The sequence below is a fragment of the Ochotona curzoniae genome, unplaced genomic scaffold, assembly GCF_017591425.1.
Source record: "Ochotona curzoniae isolate NIBS_2020 unplaced genomic scaffold, NIBS_Ocur_1.0 contig_50, whole genome shotgun sequence".
Classification (NCBI taxonomy): domain Eukaryota; kingdom Metazoa; phylum Chordata; class Mammalia; order Lagomorpha; family Ochotonidae; genus Ochotona; species Ochotona curzoniae.
The window spans coordinates 10,082,336-10,109,096 of NW_024466446.1; the positions used below are offsets into that span (position 1 = coordinate 10,082,336).

The window sequence follows — 26,761 nt, forward strand, 5'->3', positions numbered from 1 at the left end:
GGATGGAATCTGCCAGGTTGAAAGATCCCCAAATGAGGTACAAGTCCAGTGAAGGGTGTGAAACCCACGTGTGTGCCATTTCTGGAACGTGGCAGCAGCCGTGGCCGCAACCCAGAAGGTGGCCCAGTGGCCTTGTTCCCCACAAGAGTCACCAGGAGGAGGGTTGCACAGCATTTTCAATGCTGATTTGGGTTTCAAAAATGCAGCATTTCCATTGGTGAGCTGGACAGAGAGATAGATTCATCTTCAAAAGCTTGACACATGATTTTGCCAGAGGACGATGCCCAGAAAATTCATTTCCTTCTATATCGCTCGCCTGGGACCAGTTTTGTGCAGCCCCTGGCTCTCTCTCTAGAAAAGTCTCCTGGGGCTGGGAGCTAGTTCCGAATGCTGTGGGGTTAGCAGCGTGACTTGATAAAGACATTTTAACAGGGTAGACGCATAGAGGACCAAGCCATGAAGGACTGGCAAGCAGTAGGAAATTAGGGTGAAGTACAAAACGAAATGAAAAATTAATTCTTCTTGGGGCACAGTGTTAAGATACTGTGAGGCAGGCAATCCCACAATGGAGAATAAGATTGAGTCTTGGACATTGTTTCCAAGTTTATTCCCTGCTACTGTGCCCTGGAAGGCAGCAGAAGACTGCCCGGGGGTGCTTGGGATCTTGCCTCCCATGTGGGAGACGGGGAAAAAGCCACAGGTGTCTGAGCTACAGACTGGTCCCGTTGAAAGCTTTCCTTTGGGAAGATGGATCAGAAGATGGAAGCCCTAACCTCTTCTCTCTTTCCTCTCTCTGCCTCTCTGTTCTCTCTGTCTCACTCTGCCTTACAAATAAATAAATACACCTTTAAAAGATTCAACAGGCTTCAGAGCTCCGCCCGTGCACACACGCTACCAGCCCTGCTTGTCCCGGCTTGCTCGCGAGAACGCACTGCTCCGGCGGCGGCGGGACTCAGCGGCGCCCAGATGCACCTCGCGCACCCCTGACTCAGACGCAGGCCTGTCCGCCAGCAACGCCTCTCTCTCCACTCACTGTGCTCGCGGTTTAAGCCTGCCCAGGCACTCCAGCATCCTGATCGCTTCGCTCCTCTGCTCCTCTACCTTAGCAGTGGCCTTAGAGTGCTGAGCCGATACTGCGTGGCGGGGCGGTGTATCCGCACCCTGGTCCCGGCCTGGAATCAAGAACCCAGGAACACGCCTCCAACCGCCTGCCTGGGGCATCCAAAGCGACCGTGTTGAGTGAAAAAATGAAAATCCACAAACAACAAATGGATCAAAAAAAAAAAAAAAAAACCCCACAAAACCCTCTTCTACAGTTTTCTTTCTGTTACACAGATATTGAAGAAACTCCCCCCCCCCCAGCATCCCCTCACTTTTTTTTTTTTTTTTTTTTGTAATGTTGGGATTGCTAGCAAATGTAGGAAACATTGGAACACTATTCAATGTGTGGGCATATATTTGAGGGGCTCTCATAAAATGTGGGACTTGAACCAGGCAGCCAGGCACAGGCTGTGGGCATTCCAAACGGCAGCTTAATGGGCTGCACCACAACACTTGCCCTGGTAAATTTCAGCATTGGCCTTTTACCCATGAGCCAAATGGGAATGAGCCTTAGACGTCGCTCTGAGGTTCTGGATGAGAAGGAAGGCAGGACATACTGTTCTGAGGTTGCTGTCTTACAGGCAAAATGCCATCACCTCTCTCCAGGACCATGGAGTTCCCATGCGCCTCTTTTTTGCATTACCTGGCCCAGAGGCCTGTCTCCTTCCCAGGCTGAGCTATCTGCCCCAAAAGTCAACTCTTTCTGCCCAGCTCCATGACTAAATCCTGACCTTGCAAGTAAGTGTCGGGATTCCATATGGGAGCCAGTTCGTGTCCCGGCTGCTCCACTTTTCCATCCAACTCCCTGCTTGTGGCCTGGGAAGGCAGCAGAGGACGGCCCAAGGCCCAAGGGACCCTGCATCCGTGTGGGAGACTCAGAGGAGGCTCCTGGAGTCAAATCAGCTCAGTTCAGTAAAATCGCTTCCTGTCTCGTAACCTCCACTTCCTCTCCGGTAATTCAAGCACGAGGCTGCCCCCTGTTTGGTGATGTGAGTCAGACATTACACGCCTTTACAGTTGAGTTGCCGGTGACTTACGAACAGCATAGCATTCCTGCTCTGCTGCCATGGTTTCCAGACATCAGCCACATCAGAGTCACGCGTGGAAGGCTTGTTAAAACGCAGCCTGCTGGGCCCTCCCCGAAAGGACCTAACTCAGTGGATCTAGGTGGTGCCTGAGATGTTGTCTTCTAGAAAGTTCCTGCGGCTGCTGGTCTGGGCACCCCATTTTGAGAGCCACTGCTCCTCTGAAGTTCCCAACTTTTCCCCTTTCTTACCGCATTATGAATTCCTTGAAGCATAATCTCAGCTTGTTGTGATGTCGATAGAGCTTTGGGTCGGCTGGAATTTCGGCCAAGAACACTTGGGCAACTTCCAATGGTCCCTAGTGGAAGAAGTAAAAACAAAACAAAACAAAAACCAAAAACAAAACAAGACAAAAATAAACAAACAGACAAAAACCAGTACTGATCTTAGAAAAAAAAAACACTCAATGATTTGGGAGAGAATGTCTAAATGCCTTCTACTCTGATTGAATGTTTAATTTCGCATCTGATTGGACCCAACTAAAAATTCACGGAAAGTCTTCAACTTTCAGGAAGATGATTCCTTGGGAGCAGTCTGGAATTTCAGAGGAATATTGACAAACACACCTGGATGTTCTTCAATACAGTTCCTAACAGCTTTTCTCCTCCGTTTCCGAAGATCACACATCCACACTAGAGGCGTGGGGTTTGTCCACTTACTGTCCCAGTGGTGAGCACCACTTTACGTTCCTGCTGCCTGCAGGCAGAGCTAGCCATCACACACACACACACACACACACACACACACACACACACACACAGGCCACGGCTGTGGACTTCCCAGGCTTCCATTGTCATCCAGGGAGCGACACTTAACAAAGCACCACAGCCTTCCAACTTCCGATCTTGGCATGCCTTGCCCATTTTCCCCCTCTGCTATTTTACCCCCTGATGGGCGCTCAGTGGACTCCAGGCGTCTAGCTGTGCTAAGCCAGGAAGCAGTCATGATGCGCACTGAATTTCTGAGTGTGGAAGTAAGGATAAGAGCAGATCTAAACCTGAAACGAAGGAGGTGCTCTGCTCAGAGAGAACAAGGCTACCACCTCTCTCTGACTTAGACTGGTTTAGTTTCATGCCATGCTTGTTAGGATTCCAACAGGTGTGAAATGCACTATAGACTGAAGTGGCTCAGGCAGCTGAGTCATTACTGATTGCCAAGGGCCTTGTGTGCAGGGTTCACTGGTGACCACCCACTGGCTGGACCCCTCCCCTTTCTCTTACGGGCATTCTTAGATTAGTCTTAGCACCAGCCAAACCCTCCCACGACTTTCCTAATACTGCGCATGATCCAGCGCTCTGCCACAGGACCCTGGCTCTGGGTCCTAAAGCCAGCCTCACCTGGTTCACTGTGGCGCCTACAGAGCCTTGCAGTACCATCTGTAGCATCTTCGCATCAGGGGGCTCCTGGTTAACGGCAACCGCCAGCTGAAGGGTTTTCTTCTTCATATCTTCAATGGCGACTTCAATTGGTGTCAAAACAAACTGAATGTGGGACAGAGAACAAGGCAAGGAAGTCATCATGGACTGGACTCCCAGGCCACGGCCAGATCTTCATGGGGACAGTGTGGGCACCTGGCTTTAAAGCAGCAGCTAAGGAAGGACCATCAGTGTAATGCAGAATCCTGTCTCTAGGTTAAGAAGGAATGGCCTAACGTTGCTTGTGCACTTGGTATATGCCATAAGGTTTGCCTACACTCAGCATTTGTTCCTTGAAACATCCCCTAATATGCTCTTTTCATGTAATAGTCAAAGGGGGATTTGCGAGGTCATGTGAGCGCCACAGAATGGCACAGGTACTAAGAAGGGAGACTATGATTCGATCATGATTATGCATACCTTCAGAACCCATACTGTGCTTTACACTGTTAGGATTCCCCCCATTGCTGAGCGGGTTACTTGACTTATACTGGAAAAGCACGGCACTCCTGACTTTCCTCCCCAGCAGAACACCAAGCTTCCAGCCCTCGCCCGTGTCCTCTCCAATCCCTCCCCCACACTCCGTAGGTGAATTCCAGACAAATGGGATGCTGACGAAGGCCCCGCGAGTTGCTCAGTTCTGTTGTTTGGGGTAGGACCCCTCTTGCATCTTATGGGTCAAACTGTATCCTCCCTGAATCCTTGTGCTGAGGTCCACCCTCTCAGTCCTCATGTGGAGATGGATCTTCACCAAGGGGATCAAGTCAAATGGACTGCATTACGGTGGAGTCTAGTTCAATGAGAAGATGATGTGAAGATACAGGGAGAAGATGTCCGTGTGTGCCAGGGTGTGTGTGAGGGGGGTCTGGACCAGTCACAGCCCCTGCTCCTAACACTCCCACGATTGCATGTACTCAACACGTGGCACTCAGAAAGACACAGCCGACCAAGGAAAACTGTGAGAATACCTTTGGGGAAGGTATATTTCTTTCTGTGCTGTGCCCAGAAGGTCTCGTGTTGAGGAGTCCAACAGAGTAAGAAATACAGCAGATGCCTATGCAAGCAACACCCCAGTGACGGCTCCCCATCCCAGACTTGCTTTGTCCTTTTCAGGTCTGTCCCTGAACACTGGCTGGTGGGTGATTCTGCAGTCATCTCTGTTCCTTTTTATTCCTGAGCAGGGAATCCGCACATTCACAAGCCCTCAGTTTACTTGCCAACTTGATCCTGCCTGTTCCACTTGTTGTTTTCATGATCTAATCTAATTAAAGAATACGCACACTGATGAACTGTGGGTGTGGAAAGAAAGTTGTTTGTTATGAAAGCCAAGCTGAATGCTTGGCAAGACGTTATGAAAGTGAGTCGCTATAAAAATTCCTGTCATATTAGATGTGTCCAAGGGAATTGTAAAAGGAGAAGAAGGGAGGAATGGTAAAAAATAAAGAAGCTTTCTGTCCTGTTGTTGCTTGGAGGGACCGTTTAGCTCTCCTTCTGCTGTCTGGAGTGCATTTTAGTGTGGTTGATGCAACTGAGACGATGCTGAATTGTAACCTGCCACTCCACAGTCGCAGAAGAACTTGTGGTCTTGTGTAGAAAGGATGACACAGAAATATACACACGGATGTACTTTCAAGAAAGATAAAACTGCTTGTGGCCAGTGTAATTCTCAACAATCCTATGACTGGAGACTTTCCAGGAGAGTCTGACAAAGATGGAGCAAACGGCTTCTACTCCACATAGTGGTCTTTCTTGCCAATGTGTCGGCAGAAAACACCAACTTGGCTCATGCAAAGTGACAGAAGGGAGCTGGAACTGGAAGCCAGCTTTCTAGGGCATAGTGTGACTTTATTAACACAACTATACCCGAACCACCTAGGGGCTCTTCAAGACAGCTATCCCTTAGCAGCTGTGGGGAACTGACTCCAGGGTCCTCCATGGCCTCCCAAGTATGGATGCTCCAGACTCTTCTATAAAGTGGCACGATATTTGCATATAACCTATTTCTTTCTTCCTATTCATGTCAATCATTTCTGGATGATTTATCATCTCCAATGCAATATATGAACAAAGGAAATACTGCGATATATTTTCAAGGGAATGATGGCAAAGTCAAATGTCTCGTTTTAATATTCCTGGTTTATGTTTTGATTAGAGTGACGGAGAGAACCAGAGATGGACAGCCAACCTTCATCTGTTGACTTACTTCTCAAATGGCTACAACAGCCAGCGCTGAGCCAGGCAAAAGAAACACAACCCTGTTGTCCCATGTGGGTGGCAGGAATTCTGAGTGCTTCAGCAGTTATCTATAGTACATGAGCAGGAAGCTGGATCAGAAGTGGAGCTGGGACTCAAACCTAGGCAACCCAGGCAGCTGTCTAACCTGCAGGGCCACAGCACTAGCTCCTAATTTGTTTAAAAAAAAAAATATATATATATATATATATATGCAGGTGCTGGACATGGTGGTTAAGCTTGATCCTGACATATTTGCAATCCATAATGGAGTCTCGATCCAGCTTCCTGCCAATGGCTCCCTGGGAGGTTCAAGTATTGGACCTCAACATCCATATGAGAGATTTGGACTGCATTCCAGTCTCCTGACTATGACCCCAGCCCATCTGTGGCTGCTGTGGGCAATTAACCAGTTGTGAGGAGGGACCTGTCCACACGTCTGGGCGTCTCTGCCTCTCAAAGAAAGAAAGTTAGGAACAAAATTGTGCTATGGAATACCACATGCAGCTGCCCGCGTGGGATGCCCAGCGAGAGCAGAGCATAACCACGGTGATTACAATTCGTATGTGTCGTCTGCCCCAAGAAGAGCTGAGAACCGCAGACCCTCCTGGGAAGCCGCCCTTGGCCGCACTCGGGGGGAGCCCCTTACCTCCTCCTTGTGCATGACGCGGATGCGGGTCTTGACGTAGGGGAAGGCGTGCGTGGTGGTGAGCACCGTGTTCCTCCTGTGCTGTTCGTGCAGCTCCCCACGGGGCCGGCCCTCCAGCGTGAAGGGAGTGGTGAACATGAACCGCCGCAGGTTGAAGTTCTTCTCAAAGTGTGTCACCCTGTCTTTCATCTCGTACTCGTCGAAATAGGGCTCCACAAAGGTGATCTGGATGTAGGCCTGCAGGGTGGGCGAGCATAAGTTTCTCGGCAACTTCCTCGCTGGATTCCGGAAGCCCCCAGTGCCAATGACACGGAGGAAACAGACTCCGCCCTGGGCTGGTGAAGGGCGGTGGGGGAGAAGGAGAGAAAAGCTGACCCTCTGGGCAGGGCAGGGAACGCAAGGGAAGCCTGGGTCTGTAAACTGAGTTCCCAGGGAGATCAAATGAAGAAAACTGAACATGTGCGAGCGCTTACAAGGATGGGGCGCCGCTGCCACTAACGCGTTCCTAGGGAGATGCCCAAAGGGCTGCCTCTTTAAGGAAACAGGATGGGAGCTTCCCAAGTAGGGTACTTCAGAGAGCTGGTGGGAAATCGGAAGGGAAATGATGAGTTTAGAAGCAGGTATTCGGTGCAGTGTTAAGATGCAGCCGTAACTCGAGCTCCTTGCTAGCGTACTCTCTGGAAGACAATCAGGGTCCACATAGCTAGGTGTGAGCACTTAGGAAGACTCCAGGATTCCACCTGCTCCAGCTCCGGCCTCTGCAGGCGTTTGGGGGAAGTGAACCAATGAAGTGAACCAAGGGGAACTCTCTCTCCCCTTCTCAATTTCTTTGCTTTTAAAATAAATAATTAAAAAAAAATCAAGTTTAGGGTAAAAGAGAAAACACTTTGGAGTCTATACAAACTTTTCTCATAGTTTGTATTTTGCATGTATTATGGAAAAAACAGTTTTTTATACCAGAAGTTTTTTTGTGTGTGCTAAAATAATCTCACCAATTTTAACTTTATCATTCAGTTCTCATTTTACTTGAAAAGCAGAGCAACAGTGACAAATACAAAGATCTGCCAATTTACTCTTTCAATGCCTGTGACTGTTGGGGCTAAGCCAGGTTAAAGCCAGGAGCCCAACACTCAACTCAACTCTCCAAGGTGGGTAGCAGGGACCTACGTACGCCAGCCATCCTCTTCTGGTGCCCAGGGTGTGCACTGGAGAAGCTGGAAGCACAAGAGATGGGCACACCTGGTCCGTGAGATGGGCTGGGCAGGCAAGTATCGCCCTGCAGTACAACACATCTGTCTTATTCCTGTGTCTTGGCACACAGCTTCTGAAACTTGTCTGATGGGCATGTTTTTATCATGTTAATGAGACAACTGTCAGTGGGCCCACAAACATCTTCCAAACTGGCTGGGTGGATGTTAAGGGTTAAGCTGTTAAAGCTGCAGACTGGCTGGCATACTCCAGTCCCATTTCTGAGTGCCTGATGCCAGCTTCCTGGTAATGTGGCCTCTTGGAAGCAGTGGTGATGGCTCCGAAGTGGGGTTCCTGTCACCCATGGGAGCTCCTGGCTCCCAGCTTCAGCTCTGCACAGCCTTGGCCATAGAGAGCACGTGGTCAGTGAGGACTCTGATGCTGACTGCAGGGGTTAGCATGTAAGCAGTGGCCTGTCTGGGATGAAACGAAAGCCCAGGTCCTTTGATCATTCCCTAGCAGCACAGCAACCTGCACTTGACCGCAAGAAACACCTGCAGCCCAAAGAGGAGTGTCACCCAGTGCTGGCTGTGAGCCATTTGTACCTTTAACAGAGGTTGATTATGTGAAAGGCAGAATGACTGACACACACACACACACACACACACACACACACACACACACACACAGAGATCTTTCATCTGCTGGTTCATTCCCCAAATGGCTGTAAGAGCTAGAGCTGGGTACGCCAAAGCCAGAAGACAGCAACTCCAACTGGGTCTCCCATGTGAGTGGCTAAAGAATTTAAGTACGTGAGGGCCCAGCGCGGTGGCGCAAGTGGTTAAAGGTCCTCGCCTTGCACGCCCGGGATCCCATATGGGCGCCGGTTCTAATCCCGGCAGCCCTGCTTCCCTTCCAGCTCCCTGCCTGTGGCCTGGGAAAGCAGTCGAGGACGGCCCAAAGCTTTGGGACCCTGCACCCGCGTGGGAGACCCGGAAGAGGCTCCTGGCTTCAGATCGGCATAGTATCGACCTGTTGCGCTCACTTGGGGAGTGAATCATCGGACGGAAGATCTTCCTCTCTGTCTCTCCTCTCTGTATATCCGCCTTTCCAATGAAAAATAATAAAAATAAATCTTTAAAAAAAAGAATTTAAGTACGTGAGCTATCGCCTCCTGCCTCCTAGATGCATGTAACATGAGCTGGGTCACAAGCTGAACAGTTCTCTGAGACGGCATATGGCTGCCTGAGTGGCAGCTGGAAGAACTGCTGTGCCACAGCGCTGCTCCCTGAAGCTTTGAAAGATGCTTTCCCATTTGGAGTTGAAGGGTGTTACAGAAAAAAAGGGTTAAGAGCAGTAACAGTACACATTTAGAGATGACAGATCTGCTCCCCCCAAGTTTGAGAACTGGTCAGGTTACTTGCATGGCTTCAGAAAGTTGGTCAGTCTGTCTTAAAAATATATATATATAATAATTTAATAGGTAGAGAGACAGAAAGAGCTAGACAGATAGAACCCTTATTCGCATTCTCCAACTCTCTACCATGGCTTGAGCTGGTCTGGGACAGAGGCATGAACTGGGAACTGGACCCATGTGAGTGGCCGGGACCCAACTTGAGTCATCACCTCCTAGGAACTACATTATCAAGGAGCCAGAGCTTAATATTAAATCCCATACGGGATGCAGCTTCCTAACTGGCCTCTTCATTGCTAGGCCCAACACCTGCCTCTGATTCATCTTTCCATGCCCTACTTTTCTAACCCGTAAAGAAGAAGAAAGAAAACAACTTGCAGTGACTGTTGGATGACAAAATGAATTGACGCCTGGAGTGATTGCCAGGCTTATAGTTGGCACTTAATAAATGATAACTTTCATTATAATTCCTGCCTTTCAGGATGTTTTCCGTAAGGACTAGCATGATCAATTAGTAGTTGAGCCCTAGACAGAATGTTTGGTTGTATTTAAATGACCCGGAGAGTTCAGACAGAGGAGGGAATGTAATTTTTGTCAGTCCCCCCCACCTCTGACCCCACTCCATACCTTATTAGGGTCCAACTTGGTTTTGTCCACAGGAGTGGAGTCTTTTATCACTTCTACAAATTCCGCACCGAAACACTGGCTGTAAAATGCCTAGGGAAGAAGAGCCAGACGTTCAGAAAGGTTATTTTTTTTTTAAGCATGCCATTCTTTGTCTCCTCCAAAAGAGAAGAGGTTTGGGGAAGGACATGGTAGACTTTGCTCATTGATTCTCAAGAGCTCCTCCTAGCAAACGAGCCAAGTTCAGCATTTCCTGAGACATAAATAAAAATGCAAGAAAGCGCAGCGCTGTCCTCTAACCTATGCCTTCCCACGGTATGTGAGCCTGCTCTCTCATTGACCAATAGCAGCTCATTTCCGGAGGCGTCTCCATGGACACCGTGCTATGGAGTTCTCACCTTTAGGGTCCTGGGAACATGAAGGTCACCAGGAGTCCCACAACAGGTGCACAAGAAGACAAAACACGGGCCTCTGTTTCTGAGTAAGGGAAATATCATGAGGAGCCCAAAGGGGCCTGGAGTCCATCCCTAGCTCCTTTACAGAACTGAACACTTTGGGCGAGTCACCCAGCCACCCGGGACAAAGCTTCTTTGAGTAATTCAACATAGAAGAGCCCTGTCTTAGTTGGCAGGCGTGCCTGGTGCAAGGAGCAATGAGGCATTGCAAGTGTTTCAAGCTTTATAGCCGTAAGAGGGTGCTCATTCTGAACAGCAGCAAGGAAAACCTCCAGAGGTCACTGGCAGGTTTGGGGCTCCCCCTGTGACTCAGCCCTGGAGGGTTCTGTTTTGGGGCACCTCTTGGCTTTCTTTCTGAGTTCTAAGCGCTTGGTCCTCTCGATGTGATTTCTTTTCGTCTGACTTCTCTCTACGTTGCATCTCTTTCTCCCTGCCTTTTCAGCCTTTCTTCCAAGGACATGCTCCTCTCTCCTGTTGTGTTTCAGACTAAGGTAGGCGGCAAGTTGAAGCAGGGCTGGTTACAGCCCACAGCCGTCAAGTATGTGTGCATGGGAATGGAATGTGCTGTCAACGACACCCCAAGGATGGCCACACCATCACCGGGGGGGTGGTGGGGTGGTGGGGGAGAGGTCAGTAATCTGTCCAAACCACTTGGAAATCAAGATGAGAGCCTTACAACTAAAAAAAAAAAAATCCCTATCAACATAAGCATAAGAATCTTACTGTTAACATTTGGAAAGAATTATAAGGAAGCACAGGACATTGATTTTGCACATACTTGAAAATATTCACCACACAAGATTCCAACAGAAAATGATCCAAATCTAGCTTTGTCTCATGAGCTCACATTACCTTCACATTATCAAAGGATGAAATGGGGATTTTTCTTTTGTAATAACCATTGTTATCTGTTTTTTTGCTTTTTTTTTTTTTGTGAAGTGCATGGTGCCAAGCAATATGGAATTACTTTTCTTACCTCTAGTCGATGTGAGATCTCGGGTAGCTTGGTAATTGCAGGCTCTTTGTAAACAAATTCCTGTTCGTCCAGATCCCCAAATTTGGATCCGTAGAAACCGACTCGGAAGTAGGTTCCAAACATTCTCTTGTGATCCTGATGGACAAAACGAGAAAACCTCGCCTTAGCTGTGGGGCTCCAGAGGCGCCACGGGGCAGTGACGCGTCAGAGGCTTTTATTCTGTTACAAAGCACTTTATTCCCACGGCTGATGTAGACAGCTTTTTAAAAAATTGATGTTTATGGAATGAGCTATGGTACTATCTCAGAAAAAGCCCATGCAAGATTTCAGGGATGCCATTGATGTGAAGGGTCTCATCTTTCCAGGTTATCAGGTAATTCAAGCTGCCTTCTCTTATACTGAGTTCTGGTACTCCGTCCTTCGCCAGCCCTTCTACGTGTGACAGGTGAAAGCTGTAGTGATACAACGCTCCGAGTGAGCCACTGCTGAGCGGGGGGAGTGCGATGAGCACCTCCAGCACAGAGCAGGGGTGAGGTCGCGGGTACTGCGGGCATGCTAGCCAGCTACCTTGCTGAGGATGTTGTCGAAGGCCTTCTGCAGCTTGTCGTGCGTGCAGGTCAGCTTCCGGAAGTCGCGGTGCGCTTCCAGGATGGGGATGACCAGCTTGTAGACCTCATTCACCGTCTCATACAGGCCTCCCTTGGCAAGGCAAGAGGAAAATGGAGGGGGGATTGAATCCACTGGAAACAGAAGAGCAGCTCACAGTCACAGGAGGATGGGTTTACTGGCACACCACATTGCATTTGACAGGGCACGAGTGACACACCAGCGTCGCTGGGAAGGCCACAGCGTTCAAACTGGGTTAGACTCCCAGCTGGGCAGTGGCCTTATGGTGGTGCGAAGAAGGGAGACGCTGTTGCATGGAGGAAAAGCAGGGGCAGATGGGGGCAGCAAGGGCTAACAGCAATGCCAAAGGCATTCTACTGGATGCCTTCTAAAGGAATTCTACAGGGATTCTAACTCATTTTCTTGGATTTTTGGGAAACCAAAAAGAATTCAAGCTTTTTCTGACTCCTGAAAGAGAAGGCAGGAAAAAGAAAAAAAGCTCATTAAAACAACAAACTACAACAGATGGTACAGGGAGGGAACTTGGGAATGAGAAGTTGAAAAGAAAGACTGTAGGGAAGAAAACAAAGTGAGATGAGCCGGCTAGAGTGAAGTAGTGTGTACACTGACTTGGTTTGAAATTTGGGAGGGAAGTTGCTAAAATGAAAATGGATGGCCGACTCTCTCACTTGTCCAGGATGGCAGTGCCATCCGCTGTCTATCTCTCTTCTATTGGGAGTGTTCAGTTGCAGGTCAGAGGTTTCTGCCCCCACATTTCTCTGAGCTGGTCCCAGTGAATACTGCTCCCAGGACCACTTCGTTGTTCGGGGGAGGGCATTACCCAAGCACTCCCGCCCTCCCCTCTCAATCGTGTCTTAGAGGGGAAGAAGGGAGAACTTACCTCACCAGTTATTGCCTAACCCTAGCCAAACCACTTCGCCTCTCCATCTTACTGCCCGCCCCTGTTAAATGGAAATAATTCCATGAAGTTGCTACCCAGTCCATAAGCCTGTGCCAAAGACCAGAGTGTTACAGCAATGAACCATCCTTTCCAGCCACAGCAGGTGCAATCTATGGACATCGGAGCCCTCCCTGGGCCGTTGACCTGACCCCCGAGGGCCCTTCCCTTGCCTTGCAGGACCTTGGTGTGTGTTGAGCGGCAGGGATGGGGCTGTCAGGGCGTGTCCTTTGCAGCTGCGGGATGCCCTCTGGGTACTGACCGTGCTGAAGAGCTCCGCTGCCTGCTCCAGGAGCCCCACCAGGCCGCTCTCGGTGAAGTAGCGCCCAGAACACACCCCGTCCTCATCTGGTGACAGAGTGTCATCGGACACCGCTGACTCCTCCAGCACGTTGGAGGAGATATTCTGCAAGAGAGTACAGGATAAGTGCTGAGGATGGGAGAGCTGTACTAAGAAGAGTTTACAGGAGCCCAGAATGTGGGGACACGGAAACCAACGCCCTTCTGCCATTGTATACTCAGCGATGGGTCTTGAGTTCGTTTGGGTCTTGCGATCTCATGAGTTCTTAATCCTGAGGAGGATGTGGGCAAAGGCCATCACTGTCATGACAGCTGAGTAATTTGAGGGCCACAGCCCTACAGACTGCCAGCTGGGCCTGGATTCCCAAGGCGGACGTTGGCACTACCTTGTGCTTTGCCACCGCTGCCTTGATTCGGACAAGTAGCCATTACATACAATAGCCAACGACAATAGCATCTTCTTTAAGGAAACTTTTATAGCACCGTGGCAGTTACTTTTCCTGACCCTGCTGTTTCTACACTCTTCTTTTACATAAACGATAGAATGAAGAGATCCCATCAGAAGTATGGTGACTACAAGGACTCAGCTGAGCCATGGCAGTGTGGTCCTGGACTTGCCTGACTTTGACTTGGCAACTTGTCTCTCTCGCCTTTACCCTATCTCTGGGTCTGAGCATGACTTGCCCTCTTGCCAGGTGAAGAGTCATTCTTGGTTCAAAGCTATGAAAGAAATTCATTTGGAACACAGAAGAAATGAAAAACTTTCCTGGCGGAGGGACTGCAAACACATACTACTCCCTCCTATTGTGGAGCTCAAGGCAGGCATCACTAATCGAGTTTAACACTCTTTCCTTCATAGCTTAGATACAGTCTCAGAGTTCTCACCACACAGCAATCGATTGACCAGATCTGGCATGCGGTAGAAAAGCTGGATGTTTTTCTGGCCGTCTAGTAAGATAACGTGACTCAGCCTTAGGTTCAGTGAGCAGCTGGTTGACAGCCCTTGCATCCAGTATTGTAAGGCAGTGTTTGGAATGCGAGCGGAGGGGCTGGTGCTGTGGCATAGCAAGCAAAGCTGCAGCTTGCAAGGTCAGCACCCCACATAGGTGCTCCCAACTCTGCTTCCTGTTAGTGGCCTGGGAAAATCAGGGGGAAATGATGCAAGCATTTAGGCCCTGACACCCATGAGGGAGATCCTGGATTCTGGTTTTGGCTGACCCATCCCTGGCCATTGTGGCCATCCGGTGAGTGAACCAGTGGATTGAAGGACTCTCTGTCCAACTTACAAGCAAAAAAGATCAATCTTTATGAAGTAAGAAATACAGGCATTGAATTCTCAATGTATTTTTACAGCACAGTTTCTCCCAAACTTGCCCTATTATGATGCTTCTGTATTGGAGAAAATAGAAGACATTACATTTCTTTCAATGAAAAAAAAAGTTTAGTAACTCTGGAGACTACATTGCAGGCAGTTTGCCATATGTGGAGAAAGAGACTTGAAGCTACAGAGCTTGACTAGCGATAGTCAGCATTTTTTGGCAAACCTTTCTGGCTTCAGAACCAGGGAGGCTGTGAAATGTTGCACGCTGGGGTACAGAAATTCAGTGATCTCAGCTTCTTGGGATGTAGCCACCCTGGAGTCATTCTCCTTGTACAGAGTTATTTATCTCTAGTTAATAAGTCTTGTATAAAATTCAATTTTATTGAAGCAAAACAAGGCTGAAAACTAAAGCAAGAAGCAGAACTACAAAACAAAAACAAAAACAAAAACAAAAACAAAAAACAACACAGCAGGGGACAACCATCAAGGCCGCGCAGAATTCCCCACTTCTTCTCTAACATAAAACATCCTGATTTTCTTTCGGGAAACTTTGCATAACTCCAAATGCAGGCCCGTGACTCCGGCTCAGCCAATCAAAGCGTTTCACTCCTCTGGCTCAGCCAATCAGAGCGTTTCCACTCCTCTGGCTCAGCCAATCAGAGCGTTTCACTCCTCTGGGAGTTACGATTGGCTTGGGGATGAGCATCTGATTCATGGAACTGTAAGATACATTGAACCCTTTCTCTGTATCTGCTGGACATGAGGCATGTCTGTTCCCTTAAACCTGAATGTGGAGTTGTAAGCTGAAATCTTGTTCCATGCGGGGAGCCCGTGAAAAATGAAGATGGCGACACCAAGCAGAGACAGGAAGTGGTGACAGCACTTGGTGTGCAGGTAGTAAATTCCATCTCCACCTTAGAGCAGCCTGGGCTGGGTATTCTGCCACTGGCAAGCAAGCATTTTCGACTGGTGTCTCATTCGAGAGAAATAAGAACTCATCGACATCATTCTGTAGCTCTCTCTCTTTTTTTAAAAAAAAAATTACTTTTACTTGTTTGAAAGGCCCAGTGGTTTGGGGAGGGGGAGAGACAGAGAGACAGACACACACAGAAAAAGAGAAAGAGAATCCTTCATTCCCTGGTTCACTTCCCACACGCCTGCAACAGCACGGCTCGGCCAGACTGAAGCCAGGAACGTAGAATTTCATTTGGATCTCTCCTGTGGGTAACGGGACCCAAGGACTCGAGGCATCACCTGTTACCCAGGATGCAGCTGAATCAGAAGCGACGATATGGCCTGAACTTCGACAGTGCCATGTTAGTTCAAATAAGAATCACAAAGCCTTGCAAAGGACTCTGCGTTGGGCTCGAAAAAGCTCTACCACCATGGTGATTTTGGTCCCATTGTCATCTCTCCAGATTCTGTCTTTTCAGAAAAAGTCTTGATGCCACTGTTGGCTTCCCTCTGAGGACAGCATTCAGACTCGGGAAACACTGTCCAGGTGGTTCTGAACACACCATTTGGAGTGAAGGTTTAGGCCCGGCCTACAATTTCCCCCATCCAGTGTGGGTAATTGTCAGCTGATCCTATGGAAGCCCTGATTTGTTGTTCCTTGGAACTCTCAGATCAATTGGAACCCTACAGAGAGCTGGGAAATGGAATCCAAAAGATGATTTCATGAGGGAAATCAAATGCTTTCACAGTACACATGTCAGTATGTGGTGCCCACTATAAATCTTGGTGGAGGACTTTAAAAAAATCTTCAGGAAAAAAAAGTCATTCTCTCAGTCTTTTTGTGATGTAGGGCTTATGGGGGTCTTCCCTAGGCACCGGCTTTGCAGAGTTATACGGAAGATCAAATGAGCTCACCCAAGTGAAGGTGTGAGAAATATCTACTAAAGTGCCTGTCAACCCCAGGTAACATTGCAAACAACAATAATAAAAAGAATAAAGCCATTAGAAGAGGTAGACGTAACACATGGAGGCAATGGTTTTTAATCTTGCCTCTACCAGGACCAGATAATTCTTGCTAGAGGGAGCATGCCTGTGCTTTGTGGAATGCTTACCCGTTAACCCTGGTGTCTACCTGATAGACACGAGTGGTTCCCACCTTCCGCCGTGTGGTCAAATGCCCTGGGTTGGGGGGGTAAACACGTTCCCAGTTGAGAAGCACTGCTCCAAGGGAGAAGCTGCAGCTGCACTCACCTGAAAGCTGACGCTGCCCACAGGCAGGTAGCTGTGGTCCTCTAACATGCTCAGGTACTCGGCCACGAGCGCGGCCGCGTGCACCAGGCACATGGCAGCCTCGGTGTAGCATTTTTTCTTCGTGTGTTTCTCCGCCATGTTCTGGAGCCAGGTCAGCCGTAGGTCAGGAGACGTCTGGTAGCTCTTGGCGATTCTGGAGACGCATTGGGAGAGAGTTTCAAGGCAAACTGGTGGATCTTACACTGGTCTTCACACTGTCTGTTATTCCCACCTACTGCCGACCCCCCGCACCCCGCTGTCCTGTGTTATACCCAAACACCCCATCCCTGAGATTTTGCCTGTAACTTTAGGATCAAAGAAAAGGTGAATATTTCTTAGTCTGATGATTTCTATTTTATGTCTCGGGTGTACTGAGCCCCAAGAAATGGGGAGAAAAGGACGTGACCAAATGATATCTGTCTGAATGGATTGCATGCAATCTTTTCTTCCTTTTCTTTTCTTTGTCACGATAGAAGACCAGAATGCAAAAATATTACCCTTCGCGTGATGTGGCAATCCCCCAAATGAGTATGAAAGGCTAAGTTTTAAAACTGTATGGAGGGCCCTACGCGATGGTGCCGTGGTTGGGGTCCTCGCCTTGCACGCCCGGGATCTCATGTGGGCGCCGGTTCTAATCCCGGCAGCCCCTCTTCCTGTCCAGCTCCCTGCCTGTGGCCTGGGAAAGCAGTCGAGGACGGCCTAAAGCCTTGGGACCCTGCACCCGCGTGGGAGACCCAGAAGAGGCTCCTGGCTTCAGATCGGCATAGCATCGGCCATTGCGCTCACTTGGGGAGTGAATCATCAGACAGAAAATCTTCCTCTCTGTCTCTCCTCTCTGTATATCTGCCTTTCCAGTGAAAATAAAATAAATCTTAAAAAAAAAAAACTATGGATATCTGAATATGCACAACTTCAATAAAACCACATGGGGAATAATTCACAGAGCAGTTGGCCATTCTTTCGTATGTGAAGTAGAGCACAGTGCTATCTCACCCTAAATTAGGGAGATTTTTTTTTTTTTTTGCCTGCAAACATATATATAGACATTAATCCATCTGAATACTGAGTTTCCATCAGTACTATCTGGATGTCATCCAGAACAGTGAGTCACGCTACCTGGGAGAATTACATCAGCAAGAACTCTCCAGTCAGGGTCGGCTCCCTGTGACCCAGGAGGGGGGGACCAGTAGAGTGTTACCTGTACATGAGGTCCATAAGCATCTCAGGGTCCTCCTGAAACTCCCTCATCTTCACGGTGTCGTATAAGATGCTATTGAGATTGCACAGGAGTTCCTCCACCTGTGAAGGGGGCAAGCACCTGAGTCACCTGGGCTTTGCCCTCCAGGAAGGCAACGCTGGGCGTGCAAGGGGAAGCCCGGGAAAGGTTGGATTCCCCATGACTTTGGCCTTTCCGATCCCATGGGAATCTGGAGCGCAGAGGTGAGCCAGTCCTCCAGACGCGAGAATTAGCCCTGAACCTTCATGTTGTCTTGCTTCCCAACAACTAGTTTATACTAACTTCAGGTATTTGTAATCTGCAAAGTTCTAAACTGCACACTGAGATTTCAGACAGGTGAGGATCTCATGCTGGGTCCTGTGTCTTAGAGGCTGCTTGGATCTTCCCAGCTCTTCGGAGCTTTCCGACCTTTTATTCTTGTTCTTAATGGCGAAGGCAAAGAGACTAAGGGAGTGTGCAGCACAGCAATGGATGGCTTGATTTACTGACCCCGGCAGGTGGCTCAGATATTGACTATCAGTCTATCTCCCTTCTCCTTTTGCACCTTTCAGGGCTCCTAAAATGTCTTTTTGTTGGATGAAGGCTCTAATGACCTCCATTAAGCATTCTACATTTGCTTGGCTTGTTGCTAAAAATATCTGCACGAATGGTGACATAGTCAAGAGAAAATGGCGGAAGTCAAGATAAGTGGTCCTCTGAGTGAGGATGCAATGTTGCTGGGGAGGGGAGGAGAGATGGTATACCAGTAGCATTCCTGGATTAGTGGCATGTGGAAATCTCCACCCATTCATTCATATATTCCCAACTGAGAACCTAGCCCAGAGTAGGTTAGAAGCTTTTCCTGAACCGTTAATGGAACATGCTAGAGTGGGCATTCCAATGGAGACAGAAGAGTTCATTATCTTGCCAAGTTTCCTTAGGATTCATTTTGATTACAAACTCACTTGGCCTTTCCTTGCCTCTGCGAACATACTAGTCAAGTTGGTTCCCTGATGATCCCCTTAGACAAAATTCACTCTCTCCCCTACTCCTAATTCCCTCCCTTTCCAACCCTGCCCCACTGAATCCTATTGCAGCCTTGGAAGCCATTGAACTGTTTATTAATTCAACCGCTCCTTTTCGCTAGCCTTACATGATATTTACTTATTGCACACTTGGCACTAAGTATCTGCTATTGCCTTCTAATTGTTATGAGACCACAAATAGACTCTTGATATTTTGAAGTTGGGGAGAGTAGTAGATGTGGGTTCTTTTTTCACCTTTTATATGCATATTGGACAGGTAATACATACTTGCAAATCACACACACACACACACACACACACACACACACACAATCAGCTTATCCCAAGCCCATTCAGGACATAAGGTAGATCCTTCCATCCACCTGGGTTGGAAAAGGTGTTGCCTGCATGTCCAGGTCCTCTTCCGAATAGGCCAGAATTGTCCTCAGGGATCTTCTCAGGTGCACCTCATTAAAGTCCGGTGCTTTGCCCACCAAGGATGCCAGAGACATGGTTACCTGCATCTTCACTCTTGCAAAGTTCTGCATGAGAAGACACAACAAGGATGGAAGGAGCAGAAGACACTCCACCAGGAAGTAAAGAAGACAGCAGGGCCAGACACAGGAACTCCTCAGAGTTCCTGTTACCTCATTCTCAGTCACTTTCTTTGCTCTCAATGCAATGAGAGCCACACTTTGAACAAGATTCATGCTGTTGTTTAAATGGGTTAAATGGATATTGCTTGTACATTTATCTGTCAGGCTCCCTTTAAATTTTCATTGAGGCCTGGGCTGCCTGTGTCCTGCAAGGCTGGAAGATTCCAACAAAGTTGAGTCATAGCTTAGAGCCTCCTGTGCCAAGATTCTCTTCTTGGGGCTTTAATAAACTGCAAAGAGGAACGAGCCCTCACTGGCCGTAGGTTCTGAGACTCAAGACTGTAGAAAAAAAGCAACTTTCTGTTTCTTCCTTCTTTCCAGGTCTACGGAAAAAATATGACTATTCTAAATCCCTCAGGAATGTCTTACAGGCTTTTCCAAGCACCCCTGCACCTCTGCACACACACAAGGAATGCTCTCCCCAGTCTGTCCTGAAGACCTTGCTTTTCTTCCGTGGGCCCATTTAACCTTAACATCACTCCAGCGGATGCATAACAAATGCAAGTTCCCAAAGGACATTCTCGAATCTGGACAGACCAAAGCCAGGGTGTGCTGTGCTGCAATAAAGCTCATTTCTAAAGACTTCAACATTTCCGTTATTACTCAGATACAAATGATAACCATCATTTTCAATTCTCTTCCACAGGTCATTCTGGCAGCGAGTCAGAACTTAGAAAGAGGACATGCTTCTGAATCCTTCACTTGTGTGTTGCTTTTTTTTAAGAGGTGACTGTTAATTGATACATGTACATCGTTTCATTTGCTACTGAAACAGGCTGGTGGAAAGTCTTGACTTTCACTTGAAGACGCAAACCCACATGAAACCTACCACTCAATTGCCCTTTCTTACAAGACAGAAGTAAATTCTGACACTGCAAACTCTTTCTGATGTTTTCTTCTTAGCCAATGCCTTGCGTTGGCTTTCTCTGCCTCTCCTGAGTCACCTCCCCCGCCACCTCACCCCGGGGATGAGCTCTTACGCTGGTGGCTCCAAAACTGAACCTCATGAGGAGGTAGAGGGTGGCGCAGGCCTGGCTCCGGGTGACATCCATGCTACTGCTGCAATGGTGCAGAATTCGCTGACACAGGTCTGCGCACTGTTCCACCTCCTCCTCGAACAGCAAGTCTCCAAACTACAAGAGACACAAAGGGCCCATTAAGCATCTCTTGGCACACTCCGACACTTTCTGGACTGGATACCTGCTGAAATATACAAACATCTGCTTGGACAAGCAAAAAGCCCAGAAGAGCAAAGACATTGTTCCACAAAGATAATGAGCCTCATGAGTCACAAGATGGATTTGAGTGATGAAGTCGACTTAAGATTTAATTATGAAACGCGTAACTGCGGTCCCAGCTGCATCACTGACTGCATTGTTGGACACACTGCAATCACGAGGGAACGAACAGCTTTAAGGGGATTAGTCCTGGTTTTTTTGTTTTTTGTCACTGTCTGGAAACAAATGGGGACCAAGGAAGAGAAACTGATTCTAAGAGAGGAGAGGAGAATTCCACTTGCTGGATCTTAAAGACCATATACAGAAGGCAGCAACTGAAACTTTCCATAAAGAGCACAAACATAATGTATACGGGTCATTTCTACCTAAGGAAAAATTTACATTCCTCAGGAAATTAGTTTGCAGGCCTTCTGGCCTTTTATACCATGACATGTGGCCCTTCCAAGTTTCCATGCTTTAGCACGTATTTCAATTCTGAGAGCTGTCCTCTCTGCGTACACATTTCTCCCAGGATGTGTGCGCCTGCTCTCCTGCCAGGAAGGCCTACACTCTTTGCTGTAATGTTGCTTCATTTGTGCTGTGGGTTTTGGTCCACTCTCACCCTTAATTAAGAGTGAGAAAACAAGCGTCCCCTGTTTACCTTGGCAATGAGCGCGCGCAGTGTCGCAAAGCAGTGAGTCAGGTAAGTGGTGCTCTGGTCGCAGCTCAGAGAATTCACCAGGACCCTCAAGACACCTCCCAGCAGGTTGTCCTTGCAGTCCAAAGCCGAGCTCGCCTGGAGGGATGGAAGAACAGCATCAGTGATACCACATTCTGTGCCAGGGATGCAAAGGTGAAGACATAGCACACGCTCAGGCAGGTGAGCTTGGGGATGCTGGCGTCCTGTATCTCTTGGCTGAAGAGCTTCAGGTTCTGATGTATTATCATGTATTATCTATTAATCATGAGAGTGGAAGACCTATTCCCAAATGACTCTGTTTCAAAATTCCCAACTGACTTGGCGGGGGGAGATTTGTGGCTAATTTGGGGCTCCTGGATGAGGTTGGACGGTAAATTACGCCATCTTGGGCTGCAGCTCTTGGAAGGGACTTTCTTTGTACACATGGCATCACTTTCTTATGGCCTTCAAAACACAATGAAGGATTTTCTAATACAACAAGGGGTACTTGGTGGCAGTGATATTTTTAAACAGAAAAGCTTCTGCTTTGTTTATTTATCCGCTATGGCAGGCTTAGCAGCACCAAAAGCAACAAAAAATCACTTCGCACCCAAAGACACGTTGAATGAAGATCGATCAAGATATCAAAGTCACCAAGGATCCAATTTATTGTTTGTTTCTTGCAAGAATTATTTTGATTTTAGACGACTAAGAAGGTGGGTACCTAAGGTTCCTTTGTGTTTCACCCGTATTTCTTCCACGAAGCGGTATTGATCCAGTCTAATAAATGTCTTCTCCACATATGAAGACTCGTGTTCATTATTTCCTCGTCGGCAATTCTGGGGACTATCACTAGAACCTGCATGTGAGGTGTGATGTGAGGGTCACGTGACTAACCCCGTCTAAAGCACAGGTGCCAACTTCATGGCCCTCGACGACTTTTCTGCATCAACCAAAGCAGACATCACTTTCCACGTTTAGTGCTGTGTTTTCTTTCGCTTAGTCAAGTCACTTCTACTCCCAACAGTGGCCATCACTCAACTGCCACTGACCCGTCAGAAAAACAACAGTCCTGATCTTCATCCTACACTCTAAGCCCGCTGTACAGTGATGAACTTGGCATGCCAGCCACGGTCGGTTTGACTGGCATCTGACTCTTTGCCAGTGAGCAGCAGTGCAAAGAAGCCCGAAGATCGTCTGGGTCTCTCTGGAATGTGAAAGTGGACGCTCTTATAGAGCATCCACCTCCCGATTCCATTTGGGAATTGTATTTACCTCTTTCCCTATTTAGAATAGAGAATTCTGCTTTAAATATCGGGAAGCACAGTCACATCCCAAGGTTCAGGTCAGGTGTTTGTGGTCCTCACCTGGATAATATTTTCCTGCATGTCCAGGATGATCAAATTTGCTTCTGTAGCCAGATTGCCACTGAGCAGGGCTTCATGATCTAACTCGGCCTTTGTTCTGAGAAACAAAAAGAGGTCGCATTAAGGCACAGGGCAGACTCGGCCAGTTGTGAAGATGGCGGTCTATGGGCCAAGGCATAAAGAGATCTTCAGAAAGGACAACGCTGAAATGAAGCCAGAGCCGCTGGCGATGAGCAGGTCACCACACGGATGATGCCGCAGTTGGTGTCTGGGAAAGAAATATCATCCAGATGTGCTTCTCACACCTGTCTCATACACCTCCCCTCCCCCGTTAGTAACAACGATGACAATGATACAAATAACACAACTGGTAGAGAGGCAGTTTGGGTTGCTCCTAGCAGTTCGGTGAGCCCATGAGATTTGTAGCTTAGCACGAACTGCCTCGAGACCCTTGGAGAGGGAAAGGTCCTCCAACATGCTGGAGAGAGACTGGGGCAGAGAGGGATCTGGTAGGGTTAGGAAAGGGGGAGAGCCAGTTTCCTAGCTTGCCCTGAATGCCTGTGGCCTTTTGCCCTTCCTCACTGGGAGTCAACGTTGCAGTTCTAGGGTGAACGTAGCATCTGGCACCCTGTTGAACAACACTGGTCACTCCCACTGGGCAATGGGAGGTAGCAGCGGCTACTTCTGCGTTGGCTTTCACCGATTCTCCTAAAACCCAGGGGCAGCTGAAGAGGGGGATCTAGGAAACTCCCCTTATCTGTGGGCCCACTTTCTACCATTTCAGTTACCGTTGACCAGCCTCAGTTCAAATCCATGCAGTGGAAAATTCCAGAAATAGGCAGCCCATGAATGTTAAAATTCCAGGGTTTAAAATCTGAGCAGTGTAATTTGAAAACTTCATGTACTTATTTATTTGAGAGGCACAAATAGAAAGAGACACACAGAGAGTTATCCAAACACCCCACGAAGAAGTGACACCCAGGCACTCAATTCAGGTCTCCCACATGGGTGGTACGGGTCCAAGTATTTGGGTCATCTTTTGATGCTTCCCCAGGCATATTACCATCGTGACCTGGATAGGAGGTGGAGCAGCTGGGCCTAGAACCAGTGCCCTTACAGGATGCTACGCTGTAGCTGGTGACTTAGCCAGAGGCGCCACACTGCTGCTCCCCCACTTCTTTTTCTATTATAGCAAAAGACATGACATAAAATTTGTCCTTCTAACCATTCAAAAGTGTACAGTTTCGTGGCATTAAGTACATTCAACTATAGCCATCACTGCCATTACTCTGGTTTTTAAAAAGCCTACCAGCTGTTCCTCTGTGGCCTCCCAGGGTGCACATCTTCAGGAAACTAGCACAGAGTGTGTGCGCACAGTACTCAAATGCAGGTACCCCATTATGGGATGTGCAGCCACTGTGCCAAAGTTCACCCAGGTCTTCCTTCATGCCTCTAACTTCATAACAGAACAGGATACATCACAATATACAACACTGTAGAAAATTTTTTTAAAAAGTATGAGAAAGAAAACATCAATTATCTATATAGGGTCATCACTCAGAGAAGACTCCTGGCATTATTTTGGTTTTATTCTCTTTGAGTTCCTTAAATACCCACTTACATATTAGTTAAAAGTTGGAATTACAATCTTAAAACCAAGTGTCTATTTTTGTTTCTTTAAAATGAATTCCTAAGGGCCTGGAGCAATAGGCTAGTGGCGCCTTGCACACTCTGGGATCCCATATGGGCACCGGTTCAAGTCCCGGTGGCTCCACTTTCCATCCAGCTCCCTGCTTGTGGCCTGGGAAAGCATTCAAGGATAGCTCAAAGCCTTGGGACCCTGCTACCATGTGGGAGAGCCAGAAGAAGCTCCTGGCTCCGGGCTTCGGATCAGCTCAGCTCTGGCCGCTACTTAGAAAGTGAACCAGTGGGTGGAAGATCTTTTTGTCTCTGTTGCTTTCTGTATATCTGCCTTTTCAATTAAGACATTTTAAAAGAAATCTTTAAAAAAATATTTCATAAGCATCTGTTTAAGTCATTCAAACTGTTTCAAAACAGTCTAACGACATCTTGATATTTTGTTATAGATTTTCTAATTCTTGCTCATTTAGAATGCTTCCACTTTTTAAAAAGAATTTAAAATAATTGGGCTCAGTGTGGTAGCCTAGTGGCTAAACCCAAGCCTTGTATGTGCTGGGATCTCATGTGGGTGTGGGTTTATATCCTGGCTGCCCCGCTTCCCATCCAGCTTCCTGCTTGTGGCCTGGGAAAGCAGTCGAGGACAGCCCAAAGCCTTGGGCCCCTGCACCCGCGTGGGAGACCTGGAAGAAGCTCCTGGCTTCAGATCAGCTCAGCTCCGGCCATTGCGGTCATTTGGGAAGTGAACCAGTGATAATAAAAGATTTTTCTCTTTGTCTCTCCTTCTCTCTGTAAGTCTGACTTTCCAATATAAATAAATAAATAAGAATGTACAATAAGATGAATATAAATATCTCTGAATCCTCATCTTTGTGCACTTTGCTAAGACAGAATTATGGATTGGAAATGACATGGTCTTGGGTACCTCATCTTAGTTTCTCTCTCTGTTCCCATCAGCTGCTTTTATGAAGCCATCCGAGGTTGCCAAATATTTGTTTTCTTGAAATGCTTATCGTTTCTCAAACCTGAACACTACAACCCTTGTACCCTGGATTGCCCGGGATGCCCATGTTTGCACAGGTAGTGATGTTTCATTTTTCTTTCTCTTGGAAGGTTGCAGTTATCTGAGCAATACAAGAAGCCTGGGAAAAAGGGCTTTGGCCTTTAGGTAGAAGCAACAAGAAAGTTGCTGAGTGACTCACTTATCTAGCTTCTCATTAGCTTGCCGCCAATGCGTCTGCTCCTTTCTCCATCTCAAATTTTCATTGAGGCCTGTAACTCGGTCATTCCCTAGGAGTGAAGAAATGCACGATAGGAATTTGATTAGCCTGAAGCCCTCCCGAGACAAGCAGACGTTAACAAGCCCAGTGGAGCAGACTCAGCACCGCTGGTTTAATTAGACCCACACAGGATGCTGGTGGAAGAGGAAGGCGCAAGACCTGTGTTCCAGTTGGCCTGTCTTTGGTGGAGATTTTAGATCTGCAACTGAACCCCTTCCTTTCTGGGGTGTCAGCACATTTCTCTTAAACAGGAACTCTCCGGGAAATTCACGGGGCTCCCACGAAACTAGTGGAAACTACTAGAAGTAGAGTGTGTGTGGTCAGTGTCCATCGCTGCAAAGGCTGCCCTCCACCACCCCGCAAGACGCACAGTTGTGAAGAGGGCAAGTGGTCAGTCTAGGTCACTTTGGGCACAGACACGAGGGCCCAGGATACTTGGGTCTTTCATTACCTCCTGGAGTGATAAGCCCAGTGTGTCTGGAGTTGGTTTCTAGTGAAAGGGTAGGGTGGGGGATGGTCTCTTCAGGAATGGGAGACTCTGCGACCACATAGGGAAATTGGTTCTGTTCTTATCAAATCCTGAATGATTTGGGAAGATAACTTTGGGCCTAGGGTCATCTAGTCTCTTGACCACGCCATCAAATGGTCCTCCCCACCCTGCATGGTGTCCACCAAAAGAGACACTTTCCAAGAACACATGTTCTTAGATGTGACTTTTGGCCAGCACGTTTTAAAAGGTGCCATCTGGGCCCACTTGCAGGGTTCCTGTAGCCTGATATCAACAACTTTCCCTGCGAGGCAGGGGCTTGTATCACATATCTGCGCATGACACACCGTCCCAGTAGTTGCTATCCGCTACGCTAACAGGAAAGGTGGTGTGCGCTTGCGCTGGGAGGCCATTCCTCCTCCCAGTGGGTGCAGTGCTGCTGGTGGGACGCCGAGCAGCATCACCCTACGTACCTGTAGTGCGACAGCGACGCATCATCTCCCCTCGGGCCCCCTCGCCACGGAGCAGAGCCTCCTCCAGCCGGGCCTTGACGTCCCGCGATTTCTGCAGCACTTGCGTACTGACTTTGTCAGAACTCTGTTTTCCCTGGACAGAATACAGACAGGAA

At 48.0% G+C, this 26,761-nt stretch overlaps 1 protein-coding gene across 2 annotated transcripts in view; it reads right to left on the reverse strand.

Moving 5' to 3' along the window:
- Positions 1–26,761, reverse strand: part of DOCK8 (dedicator of cytokinesis 8) — a 173,512-nt gene that overhangs the window by 7,475 nt on the left and 139,276 nt on the right. For both annotated transcript variants that reach the window (XM_040988913.1, XM_040988914.1), the window contains 15 exons: positions 26,607–26,739; positions 25,569–25,656; positions 22,729–22,825; positions 21,344–21,478; positions 20,446–20,598; positions 19,193–19,351; positions 17,767–17,867; positions 16,530–16,722; positions 12,966–13,109; positions 11,707–11,838; positions 11,140–11,274; positions 9,712–9,801; positions 6,483–6,719; positions 3,524–3,667; positions 2,378–2,484 (listed from right to left, as the gene is read on the reverse strand). In XM_040988913.1, the coding sequence (XP_040844847.1) occupies positions 2,378–2,484; positions 3,524–3,667; positions 6,483–6,719; positions 9,712–9,801; positions 11,140–11,274; positions 11,707–11,838; positions 12,966–13,109; positions 16,530–16,722; positions 17,767–17,867; positions 19,193–19,351; positions 20,446–20,598; positions 21,344–21,478; positions 22,729–22,825; positions 25,569–25,656; positions 26,607–26,739 (2,048 nt within the window). The remainder of the gene's footprint in view (positions 1–2,377; positions 2,485–3,523; positions 3,668–6,482; positions 6,720–9,711; positions 9,802–11,139; positions 11,275–11,706; positions 11,839–12,965; positions 13,110–16,529; positions 16,723–17,766; positions 17,868–19,192; positions 19,352–20,445; positions 20,599–21,343; positions 21,479–22,728; positions 22,826–25,568; positions 25,657–26,606; positions 26,740–26,761) is intronic.